General features: G+C 39.4%; 1 protein-coding gene across 9 annotated transcripts in view; it reads right to left on the bottom strand.

The window, feature by feature from the left end:
* The window catches only part of MEGF10 (multiple EGF like domains 10), a 320303-nt gene that overhangs the window by 46406 nt on the left and 261352 nt on the right, over positions 1-12545 (bottom strand). For all 9 annotated transcript variants that reach the window (XM_077911490.1, XM_077911492.1, XM_077911491.1 and 6 more), the window contains 2 exons: positions 7522-7734; positions 315-489 (listed from right to left, as the gene is read on the bottom strand). In XM_077911490.1, coding sequence (XP_077767616.1) covers positions 315-489; positions 7522-7734 — 388 coding nt within the window. The remainder of the gene's footprint in view (positions 1-314; positions 490-7521; positions 7735-12545) is intronic.

The raw sequence follows: 12545 nt of genomic DNA, 5'->3' as shown, positions 1-12545 counted from the left end.
ATTCATGAGAGACACAGAGAGAGAGGCAGAGACGTAGGCAGAGGGAGAAGCGGGCTCCCCACAGGGAGCCCAATGAGGGACTGGATCCCAGGATCCGGGGATCACTACCTGAGCCAAAGGCAGATGCTCAACCACTGAGCCACCCAGGTGCTCACTTATATTACTTATTAGTACTTTTCTCTTCATTCTCTTGCTTGTTAATGAAGTGATAGATCTTAGCATATTCACTATACTTCAGAAAAGGTCATATACGGTATGTGGCATCAATATGTTTCACATGATACCCCTCGGCTCCTTCCTCCACAGCCACTCACTTTGAATCCTGGGGCACAGATGCATTTTCCAGTCACACTGTCACAATCAGCCCCGTTGTGGCAGCTGCAGATCTGTTGGCAAGCTTCCCCAAAGAATCCAGGAGAACATGTTTCGTTACAGTAGAGTCCTGACCAGCCCGGCTTGCAGGCACACTCTCCAGACATGGGGTGACAGCTGAGAGACATGGATGAAAGGAGAAAGTCACTCCCGGGTGAACATGACACCCAAGGCCCATGCAAATGTTGCTTTGGCCATGAGCAATGAATGGCTGGGTAATTCCATGCACAATAATTTAAACTGCCTTCCCAGGCTTGCTATGATTTAATTAATTGGCTGAAACCTGATTGGTACTACAGAAATGTTGCGTGAAATCAACATCATGCTCGAACAGGAAGACTATTACAACCGCTTCCTTTTGTCTGAAACTTGTTATGATCTTCATAAACTGAAAGCACTAATTCAGTGACAGGTCAACTAGATGAGAAGGTTTAAACTACTCTGTCCAATGAATGATACCAGATCAGTTAACCAGGATTATGTCCAAGGAACTCCAAAGTCTACAGGCTTGTTTGCCTGTTTGCATTCTCGTTTCTCCATACCTGGTGGTGGAGCAGCTGTCTCTACCTGAAGCAGCAGCTGCATTGACAGGCCAGGCAGCCAGCTGTCACTCTGGAGCAAATGGACACATCAGCTGCGTTGAGAGGCGTGCGTTAGTGAGGCTGACACAATAGGGCACTCTGTGGCATGCAAAACACATGTGCTTCTCGCCATAGGAAAATCTCAACGGTCAAACTAGCTCTGCTTACAATCGGAAGGCTGTTAAAGACCATCTTCCTCCCCTGGTAGAGATAAATCTCTCCCATTAACTACAGCCAACAGCAAAATCCACTGTCTCATCCAGACATTTGGTATTTATCTCATCTACAGATTTTCTACTTTTAGAAAGAATGATTTGCTGGGAGAGGAGAAAGCTGAGATAGAAGAGCTGCTCTCCCTCTACCCTGGTACCTCAGTGAAAGCACACAACCTCTTGAGCCTAATGTACGAGTCTGTCAAGGGCAGATCTCTGCCACACCTCTGTTGGTTGGACAGTTTGCTCCTTTGCTGCAACTAAATGCCCACAAGCAAAGGCCTAGGCATCCATCACAAACATTACTCAGGGAACATGCTATGAAGAAATACCCAAGTGCCACTCTACATTTAACATGGTTTCTTGGGTATAGAAGGTTTGGATTTGAAAGGCAAGTGTTTGAGTCTCGGATCTCCTTAGATCTATTCAGATCTACTCATCTGCTCCCTACTCTTGAGCAAACACGGGGCACCTTCATCTCAAACATAGCATGTCAAATACCGAGTCTTTGTTCTTCCTGTCCTGTTTACTCTCAATCACCCCACTGAAGCAATGGCACCACTAACCACTCGACTGTTTAAACCAGAAACCTCAGAGTTATTCCTGGTAACTTCTCCTTCATTTCCCATATCCCTTCATCACTAGGACCTACTATTCTACCTCAAAAATACCCTGCCTTCACCTTCATCTCTCCATCCTCATCTTCACCATGCTCCCGATGCCTAGGGCATCTATCCCCCCCAAAACCACGACAGCCTTCTGCCTTGCAACTCTGCATTCACTGGTGCCTTGTCACCTAAAGAGTAGATGCTATCCTATCATTCTTGTTAAAACTCTTCAGAAACTCCCCACTACACTTAGAATAAAACCTGTGCTGTCTAATACAGTTACAGAGACTGTGTAATTTATTGTCTAAGCCAGGATATTTTCAAGAGTGAAGAGGGAATTACTCATGATTACATTAGAACAACAGGCCCTAATCCAAACAGTCCCTGTGACCCTAGAGATAACGTCATCCTAAATACAGCCCACAGGTCATTATTACCTGGCCACTGCCTACTTCCCAACCTCTTTTTTAGGTATTATTCTCTCTTTATTACTATGCTCCACTACAATGGGTTTCTTTTAGTTGGTGAAAACATTCAGCATTGCCAATATAAGGGCATGGCATGGGCTATTCCATATGCCTGAAATACTGTTTCCCCATTCTTTGCCTGGCCTTTTCATTTTACTCATGTCTTCCTTCCCCTCTAGACCTCCAGCTCCATGAAGACAAGAATCAAGCATGTTTTGTTACCCATCTCTGGCCCAAAGTGGGCACACAGGAAATACTTATTGAGTTAGTGAAAATGGCAGTTGATGTACAGAGGGATCTGATTCTTAAATATTCCTTTCCCAATATCTCCGAGCCATCCAGCCATGCTGAATAATAATCTGTATATCTGCACAGAAAGGCAACATTCACCCTAGAATTAGTTTTTAAAATGTCAAAGTTGATGGGATGAGCACTGGGTGTTATGCTATATGTTGGCAAATAGAACTCCAATAAAAAAATATACTAAATAAATAAATAAATAAAATATAAATAATAATGAAATTAAAAATAAATAAATAAAATATAATTATTATTTGAGAAACTAGATGAATTCACTGAGAATGATCATAGATTTAGAAACTGTATATAGACATTTTCAAAGCTTTTGAGATTATTACTTTGTATATTTGAAAAACTATAATCTGTAGAGGAGATCATTGATGCTATGTTATTTTGAACAGTTACAGTTATGAATGGCCTACATTAAAAATTTAACAAGAATTTGCAAATAAAAACAAAAATAAAAAAATAAAATGTCAAAGTTGTGGCTAAAAGGGAACCACCATTAATTGCAGGGAATACTCACTCACGTGACGTTTCTGATGATACTGTAAGTCAATGCACAGTCTAGCAGCTAGCATTTACTGAGCACTGAATATGTGTTAGCGTCATGCTCAGGAATCCACATGCATTATTTCATTCAATCCTCACAAGTCATTCTAAGCGTTGGGTATCATCTCACTTTATAAATCAGGCAACAGTGACCCTGAAAGAGTAATTTATCCAAAGCCCAACATGGGTAGTAGCAGAATCAAACCTGAATACAGATTTATTTGTTTGTTTTTACACCAGAGAAAAAGGAAGTTTGTTCGCAGCCTGCTAGGGGGGCTACATATGAAAAAGAATGGCTAAAATTTAAGAATTAGCACCGCTCAATAGGTTAGCAGAACCAATAAAACCTGTATTGTACAAAAGCAGGGACAAATTTAAATTTCCTTCAGAAAGGTCCAACATTTGAGAAAGGGGAAAGGAATATTTTAAGTGTGGATCAATGTAGCTTATCTTACTTTGACATACTATAAAAAATAGTAAAAAAAAATTAGTAAAAAATATTACTTTACATTAAAAAGTAGAAAATCATATTCATGGTGTAGACACAAATGTTAAACAAAATAGACAATCCAGGGATAGGTAATTGACTAAGTTGTAGGCAGACACAGAAATTGATATTCAATGCCCCCCAGTGAGTATTAGTACAGCACACTGGTTCTCAGATTGATTGACACCAAAATTAGTATTCTGCAATTTGTAATTAGATATAGGAAGCCAGAGCACTTTGGAGGCATTTGATGGGTTTTCATGCAGGCAGCTTAATTGGCAATGAGATTTACGTGTTGATGTGAGTGCAGCAGATTGGAGGTTGAAAGGTAACATACTCCTACTCATTTTCTTTCTAAAAAACAGACTGCTTTGTGTATATGAAAATAGGATTATATGCAGATAGGAATACCTATCATTTCATACACATATATAACTAGATATAAACATTTTAGTAAAATTTTCATTTTAAGAGTTAAATTGTTGCAAGATTCCAATGCAATATTGGCTAAAATAGATCATAATCAAACTTCCTTTTATTCATTTACTTTGGTGCTATTTTTTTTTAATTTTTTTTTAATTTTATTTATTTATGATAGTCACAGAGAGAGAGAGAGGCAGAGACACAGGCAGAGGGAGAAGCAGGCTCCATGCACCGGGAGCCCGACGTGGGACTCGATCCCGGGTCTCCAGGATCGCGCCCTGGGCCAAAGGCAGGCGCCAAACTGCTGCGCCACCCAGGGATCCCTACTTTGGTGCTATTAATGCTCATATGTAATGACAATTTTGTGGCATTTGCAAATAGGCATATACTTATTGCCCACAGCTATTAAATGTCCTTATTAACAAGAGTTAATATACATATACCATAAGGAATCTTAATAAATCTTAAATTTTGTTTTGCTGTTCAAAACTATTTCCAGCTGAGTGAAGTAAGTCAGTCGGAGAAGGACAAACATTATATGTTCTCATTCATTTGGGGAATATAAATAATAGTGAAAGGGAATATAAGGGAAGGGAGAAGAAATGTGTGGGAAATATCAGAAAGGGAGACAGAACGTAAAGACTGCTAACTCTGGGAAACGAACTAGGGGTGGTGGAAGGGGAGGAGGGCGGGGGGTGGGAGTGAATGGGTGATGGGCACTGGGGGTTATTCTGTATGTTAGTAAATTGAACACCAATAAAAAATAAATTAAAAAACAAAACAAAAAAAAAACAAAAAAAAAACAAAAAAAACAAAACCATTTCCACCATAAGTTAGTTTTTGGCTGAAAAGTACAGGTCACAGTGAATGCTTCAGGCTCTATAATAGTGCTATAATCAAAAACATGAATATCACTTATAAATATACTTAAATTCATTTCAGTCCTATGATAGATTGTAAAAGTAAAAATGGCTACAAATTCTTGGCAACTTCTCCTATCAGGAGGTAGAATGTATTGAAACTGTAGTTGGTTGTGTGACCTGTTTTGTCCACAGGGACATTAGCAAACATGACGTAACCCAAAGTTTCAAATGTGTTTGCATGTTGGCGCTTGCTCCATCTTTTGGTGCTTTTGGAAGCCAGTCATTATGCAAAGAAGCCCAGGCTAATGTGCTAGCTTGCTAAGTACACATGGGGCAGGCACCCATTAACTGGCCAGATGCTGGACCAGTGAGGGAGGAATTCTAGGACCAATCTACATCTAGTTGATCTGCCAGCTGAATCCAGGAATGAAAGCAGAAGAACCACTGAGCTGAGCCCAGCTCAAATAGTCAAACAAAAAACCAACTGCAATAATCATTGTTTTGTACCATGATTTTTTTTAATGCAGCAAAAGCTAACTGATACAAACCTCTACCCAGATATGTGGCTCCAATATATGTCAATATGTACATTCAAATACTCAACATTTACCTAAAGACAATAGAAACTAATAGTCTGTACTGCATATGTTATCTTAGTAATCAAAATGAAAGGTTTTAGGATAAATACACATCATAAATTATGTAATAGCAAGCTCTACTTGCTTGATTAAATAGAAAAATGAACAAGCTAGATTTCCGATTAATACAAAGATCCTATGCCTTTTGGTTCAAAGGAATCTTGTGTTTCCAAGAACTTTACACTGAAGTTTAAGGTGTAAGAATCGGATGTATGACTCCAACTGTGAATTCAACAAGACAGAGTCTTATCATCAACACTCAACTCATTTTAAAAGAAATTTTCAAAAAATTTTTATTTTTAAATTTTTTTAATTTTCAATTTTTTTCTTTTTTGCAAAAGCTAATTTTTAAAACTGGTTTTCAGGGAAGCACTTCATATGTTAATTGTTTTTAATCTGATTATTTGTTATACATTATTAGACAGATTTTAGTGTTCCTTTGATCTATGTGAGTGTCAAAGAATTTCCCGTACTTCTTTGGTAAAGCATACCTGCTGAGATTCATGTGGCCTATATCAAAATTATCAAGATACTGATGCCAGTCAACTAATAGTCCCCTTGGACCTTGCCACTACTAACATGGTACCCCATTCCAACAAAATCAATATTCTCTCTTCTTCTCCAGTTCTTCTCATAACACAGCTCCTTTGAGTAGGCTTATTAATCTATTTGACATCAGGCTGCATACAATGAAAAGCACTCTGATATTAAAAAGTTCTTAGCTGTCACTACATGAGGCTTACCTTTTGCTGGGAAAAGCTTTACACTACAGGAAAGGTAGCCAAACTAATGACATGTCCCTACTCCTACCAGCTCCTTAAACATAGGAGAGTTGAAAAACAAACAAAATCCTGCCGAGATGATTCATTTTCACTCCTCAAATGTTTACTTAACCTTGTCATGTAAAGAGTGGCAATATTTGCCAATAAAGCAAACCAAAGTTGATTAAAGCAACATGCAAAGTTGCTTGACATACATTAAGAATGCACTTCTTTGATATGTCCCAGTAAAATATATTCTAAGCATGCACGCATGCGTGGACACACACACACACACACACACACACACACACACATACACACCCTTTTATGGAACAAAGCCCTTTTTTTTGTTCCTAACAATGGCTTAAAGAAGAGACCAACCACAGGCTTCTGCTTACATTTAACTTTTGTGCATTTGAGATCTCAAGTGGCCACAAGTTATCTTTCAGAAGCATAAATGAAGTAACAGCTGTGCTGAATGCAATTAATTCCTGTAACATGTGAACTGCTATATAATGTACTACATTTCTGTTAGACCCAACTTTTCCAGCAGTCTGCAAATGAAGGCCCAGAATTCTAAGTGATATGTATCTGGTCCTTGGGGGAGGGAGAGGAAGAAAGGGGGTGGAGAGGTATTTTCAGGGGCAGACAAGGTATAGTAGGGTGGGTGGGAACCATAGTTTCCTGTTCTTAAATTCTTCAAGAGATTTTTGAGCTAAAAGACCCCTGTGAGTTTTATGTCAGAGTAATCAATTCTGAAAACATATTTCACATGAGACAGCCACATGTGAAACACTTTTACAAATCCTCCACCAGTGCACTTCCTTTCTCCACAGATGTGCTGTCAAGTAAAAGATGCTGCAGCAAGAATCATTTTTGTGTTATTTTTACGTACTAAACTGGACTTAACTCATGCCTCTCATTACATCTTTGCTTCTTAGGGAATGTCACAGAATCCCTCTCTTAGGGAAATGTTCTACTAACCCCAGTAAATTTAATTTTTGGCCACGGCCATGAATAGAGAAGAGAATTTAATAGCCACCCAAGACCATTTACCAATTTTAATGCTTCTAACTTGGACTGTCACCCAGTAAGGAAAGAAGTTTTCCATGTACTTGGTGGTTTCTTCTCAGAATGACCCAGGGGCAGGAAGGGTCTCAGAGTGGGCATCTCTCTGCCAATCCCTCCTTTCAAATAGTAGACACTGCAGTTCAAACTTTAACAGGACACAACCTTCCAGGGGTGGCCGACCCTCACCTATGAGTGTTGTCCAAGTGGCAGGGACACCGCTTGTCACATTTGATGCCGTAGAGCCCTTCGGGACACAGGCGTGCCTCACAGTGCTCACCAGCAAAGCCTGCTTCACAGAGGCATGAGCCACTCACGTGATAACACTTCCCTCCATTGACACACTGGCAGGTCTCAGCACAGCGAACTCCATATGTGCCAACGGGACACTCGTCCTGGCAGCTACCAAGCAGGAAGTGAGAGCAGAAGATAGATTAGTTAATGCCATGTACAAATAAACAGTATACATACCAGAAAGATACCAGGAGATACCAGAAAAGGGAGAAGAGTAATTGCCCAAATGAGGAAATTAAAATATATGCTTTTCCTGTTTCAAAAAGAAAAACTTCATAGCAAATTTCAAACAATGTTAATTCTCTTGGCTTTCATGGTGACATTAATCTCAGCCATGTGTCTGCTCTTTTCAACGCTGAATGGCAATAATTGTTCCTCATTTAGAAAGTTATGTATTTAATAAACAAAGTTCTCTCTAGATCTGGGGAAGTCAGAGCTATTGCAATCAGGTTTCCTTGATTCCACCTGGAGAACTCTTGCCACGTGAAGTTTCTTTCATAACACAAAATTTCTGTTAAGTGGGGTACTGTCCTCTGTTTAGAAGAAAGGCTGACAAATGGCAAAGAAAAAAAATGTCAAGTCTCAAAAATTCACTTTATCTTTTAAAAAATGACATTAGAGTCTGGTCCCAGAGGAAGGACAGGCTCTGGATAAGTCAGATCAGGTGGGCAGCTGAGTGGCTGGAAGGAATCATGAGAGAGAAGAGAAAATTATCATCATTCCATAGAATGCATGACAAGTCGTCGGGCCAGCCAAGTTTCTTTTTGACCTGGCAAGGTGACTTCCAGAGTGTCCTGCAACAGAAGGTGCACTTCCTGCCAAGGGAGAGAGAGATGGGGTCTTGTCTAGCCAAGCGGCTGCCATAAGTACAATACACTTTGTGGTTGGGAACCAGCAGACACTTCCCATGTGGCTCTCAAGTCACGCCAGACCCATGGTCAGAAATGTAGGTCAGCACTGCATTTTTTCAGATCAGTATAATGCAAGCAGCAAGTGCATAATAATGAATTCTAGGATACGTAAAGGAAGTAGCAAAAGCTCTGAAAAGCAAACATTTTCCACAAGGCTTTGCATATTTTTAATAATAGGGTATGATTAGTAATAATAGCAAGTTTGAATGGGATTCTATTTAAATATAGATGATAAATCTTGAGATCCCTTTGACACTTCTATGGTTAACCCTGACTCTAGCATATATTTAATGTGATAGAGAAAAGGAAAGGGACCTCTTGTAAACTTGGTCTCACCTGACACTTAGGATATCTTGCGGTGTGTTTGTTAATAGGCAAAATCTTCAAATCAATTGCTCAACAAACCATTTGCAAAGTCCTGTAGTAACTACCTATCATTTAGCATAAAATCAGATGTGTGCTTTAAAATTACACAGGAGTATACCTATTTTTAGACCAGAGTATTTTAAAAAGGTACTCTATTTTTAACTTGTAAGAAGCTTTAATAAGCCAAGTCACTTAGTTTATTCGGTAAAGATGTCAACTTTAGAGAAAGAAATGCTGAGGTACAATAATTTGGCCACACCGTGGCTCTGCTAAGGGCTGCTAACAACTTTTCAGCCTGTCTGTCCAGATTTTCTTGTGATTCAGTACCAAAAAGGAAAAGATAAACAAGGTAAAATAACATTGCTTTCTTTCTCTTTCTTTTTTTAAAGGTTGGATTTATTTGTTGAGAGCCGGGGGCGGGGGGGGGGGCTCACATGACCAGGAGGAGGGGCAAAGGGGGCCAGAGAAGCAGGCTCCCCGCTGAGTAGGGAGCCCTGACATGGGGCCAGGAACCTGGGATCCTGACCTGAGCCAAAGGCAGACTCTTAACCTACTGAGCCATCCAGATGCCTGCTTTCTCTCTCTTATATGGATTTGAAAACAAATCCAACTGTTAAGCTTTGGGGCACATGATTTTAACTTAGTAAAAAAGGTTAGCTCTAAAAGTAGGTGAACTGAGTATAGATCAGAAGTCTGGAAAAATGTCTGCTGCCAAATAACAGGGAAGCAGTGTGCATATTTTATCCTATCTTGGCAGAGACTTCCTTTTCTTTGGGAAAACAAAATCTATAATAGCTGGTCCTGACCCATATTTACCTTTTGAACCTATAATAAAACATACTACTAGTTTGTATTATAAATGGCAAAAACCCATTTGAATTTCCCTCACTAAAGTATCCACTACATAAAGCTTGGTTCATATTCTCATTTCTTTTTCATCAAAGTTGCACTTGTATGAAAATCCTGTTAATAATAGTTATGTCTACTTCCATCACCAAACCAAGGTGGTAGGATATCTTTCTAGAAGTAAACATTTTCCATCTTGAAAATAAAAGCAATCATGAAGTAGCTTATACCTTTCAGGTTAGTGGAGTTAAAAGTCTTTGTCAAACAGACTTATTTCCTCCCCTTTTGGCCCCTTTATCCAAAAAGGGCATCATTTCTCAACAAATTTTAAGCCCTTATTGTTTTTGTGACCACAGGCAGAACAACAACAACAAAAAGCTCTCCTAGGAATTAGTAAAAGAGGTAACAGATTTTCCTACGAGAGAGGGCAGAAAGGCTGATAAAGATAGAGCCATAAAAATCGGTCATACATAGTATAAATATGGAAATTTGGAATTTATACATTTTTTAAATTTTTGTTCTTGAGTAATGCTCTGGAATTGGAAAAAAATGGATAAGCTTTAAGTAGAGATAATAAAATATGACACCAATTCCCAAACCAGTGAGGGTCACAGGTTTGTTTTAATGCCATTTCGATTTTTATGTTGCATCTTGTTACAAACAGATGGAAAAGGAAGTGACTTAGCATGTAAGGGGGTGGCAGCTCCTTTCTCTCTGCCCCATTTTGAGCATGTCCCTCCCTAGAGTGCCTGGAATAATTGGGCCAAACCATGATTTAGTGTGAAAGAATCACATTCCTCATTAAACCTGGGATCGATGGATCAGCTGCCTGCCTTTCAAGCATCTGGAACTGCTGCTCTGGGGGAAATATAAAAAGAGTTGGAAAATAGTTTTTCCATAATCCCCAATACAGGAAAGCTACCCCAACTAGAGACCAATGCTACATCCCCCCAAATCCTGTCCATCATTTCTGACTTTACCTCCTTTGGCCCACATTCGTTCTTCGCTTGCAGGTTATATGGAACACAGGCATGTCCAGAGTCCTGCCTTCACACCTTGGGAGGGATGATGACAGAGCCATAGCTCTCTCCATCCAGCAAACTCTTAGAGAGCACCAGTTCTGTGCATGGACCCCAAAGGACTAAGCAATTCCATGGCAAGCCATTAGCATTGAGAACACTCCTTTAACCCCTTTAGAAGAATTTCTATGAGGATCTGGAAACCATCTTCTCTTTCCTCTTGCTTGGTGGTGCCATATTACATTTCCTCTCCACAGTGTTCTCTCAACCTTTCCACAAACCCCAAGGACTATTATTTGGACGTCTCATGAGCTGCTCTGTCTGCCTACAAGGTGTCTGTTTTGTTTGTTCTGTTTTCACTTTGGCTGGAAGGGCCGTGCCCACATCCTGGGAATGCTTTGCTGGCAGCTGCCTGTGGTGGTAGGTACCTGCTCCTCCAGCACCAGTGCTCTGGTCTAACCTCAGTGATCAAGTTACACTGACTTCTCCAAACACGGAAATGCCAAGACCCCAGGCCCTCAACGCTGCTCAACGCTGTGGCACATCTCCTGCCACAAAGTGCCCCATGGCCACTCATGTTTTCCTATCTTAGTGACGTGTGTGTGTGTGTGTGTGTGTGTTTGTGTGTGTGTCTAGAACCCAGATGGGGATGTTATAATTGAAAACACAAATCATGTTGTCAGTGCACTAGCAAAACAATAGTTATCAGAAGAGCAATTCAAGAAGAAATTCCCTCTTCACTTTTCTAGTCTTTTTTTGGTTCTTTGACTTCCTTGCTTTAATCTAAAATTCACCTGGAAATTAGCAGCCACTCCCCAACCCTGCATTCCAAATAAGATGAGTATAAGCTTGCCTTGTATGTTTGTTGTTTCTTTGTTGCCTCAAATTTGAGACTTAAACTATGACAGGATAAGAAAAATAATTATTCAGCTGGCCCTCAGATAACACTGGTTTGGATTGTAAAAGTCGGCTTACATGGAGATTTTTTTTTTTACACACAGTACTGTAAATATATTTTCTCTTCCTTATAATTTCTTAAATTTTTTCTCTAGCTCACTTTATTGTAAGAATACAATACATAATACATATAACATACAAAATGTGTTAACTGACTGTTTATGTTATCAATAAGGCTTCCTAAACAGTAAGCTATCAGTAGTTAAGTTTTGGAGGATTCAAAAGTTATATTTGATTTTTGACTGCATGGGGGGGGGGTCAGTGTCCCAAACACCTGAGTTTTTCAAGAGTCAACTGTATTTAATTTTTTAGTGCCCTAAAATATCTGACAAAGCTATTATTTGGGATTCTGTGTGGTTCCATGCCTTTCTCTTCCTGACCCATTTTTCAATAATAAAGTATTAATGTCATGTTATCCAGAACCCAGCTAACAACATCTATCCAAAACACAATTTTAGCCAGGACATAAGTCACAAAAACTTTCTGAGAAGCCCAATTACATATTACAAAAATCACACTCTGAAGGGTGTCATTAATGCGTAACATCAAAAAATTAAAGTTAAAATCCCTAGTTCTATTAACAAAAGATGAAAAGCCTTTTAATGAAGTTCAACAGATACTACTGACAAAGTTCTTAATAAAAACAGGGATTAAGGGGCACCTGGGTGGCTCAGTGGTTGAACATCTGCCTTTGGCTCAGGTTGTCTGTTTCTCCCTCTGCCTGTGTCTCTGCTTCTCTGTGTGTGTCTCTCATGAATAAATAAATAAAATCTTAAAAAAAAAAAAAACAGGGATAAAAAAATACTCAAACACAAGAAAG

This window comes from Canis aureus, chromosome 10, assembly GCF_053574225.1.
Source record: "Canis aureus isolate CA01 chromosome 10, VMU_Caureus_v.1.0, whole genome shotgun sequence".
NCBI lineage: Eukaryota > Metazoa > Chordata > Mammalia > Carnivora > Canidae > Canis > Canis aureus.
Note: the sequence above shows the minus strand (reverse complement) of the source record. Positions and strands in the feature narration are given on the sequence as shown.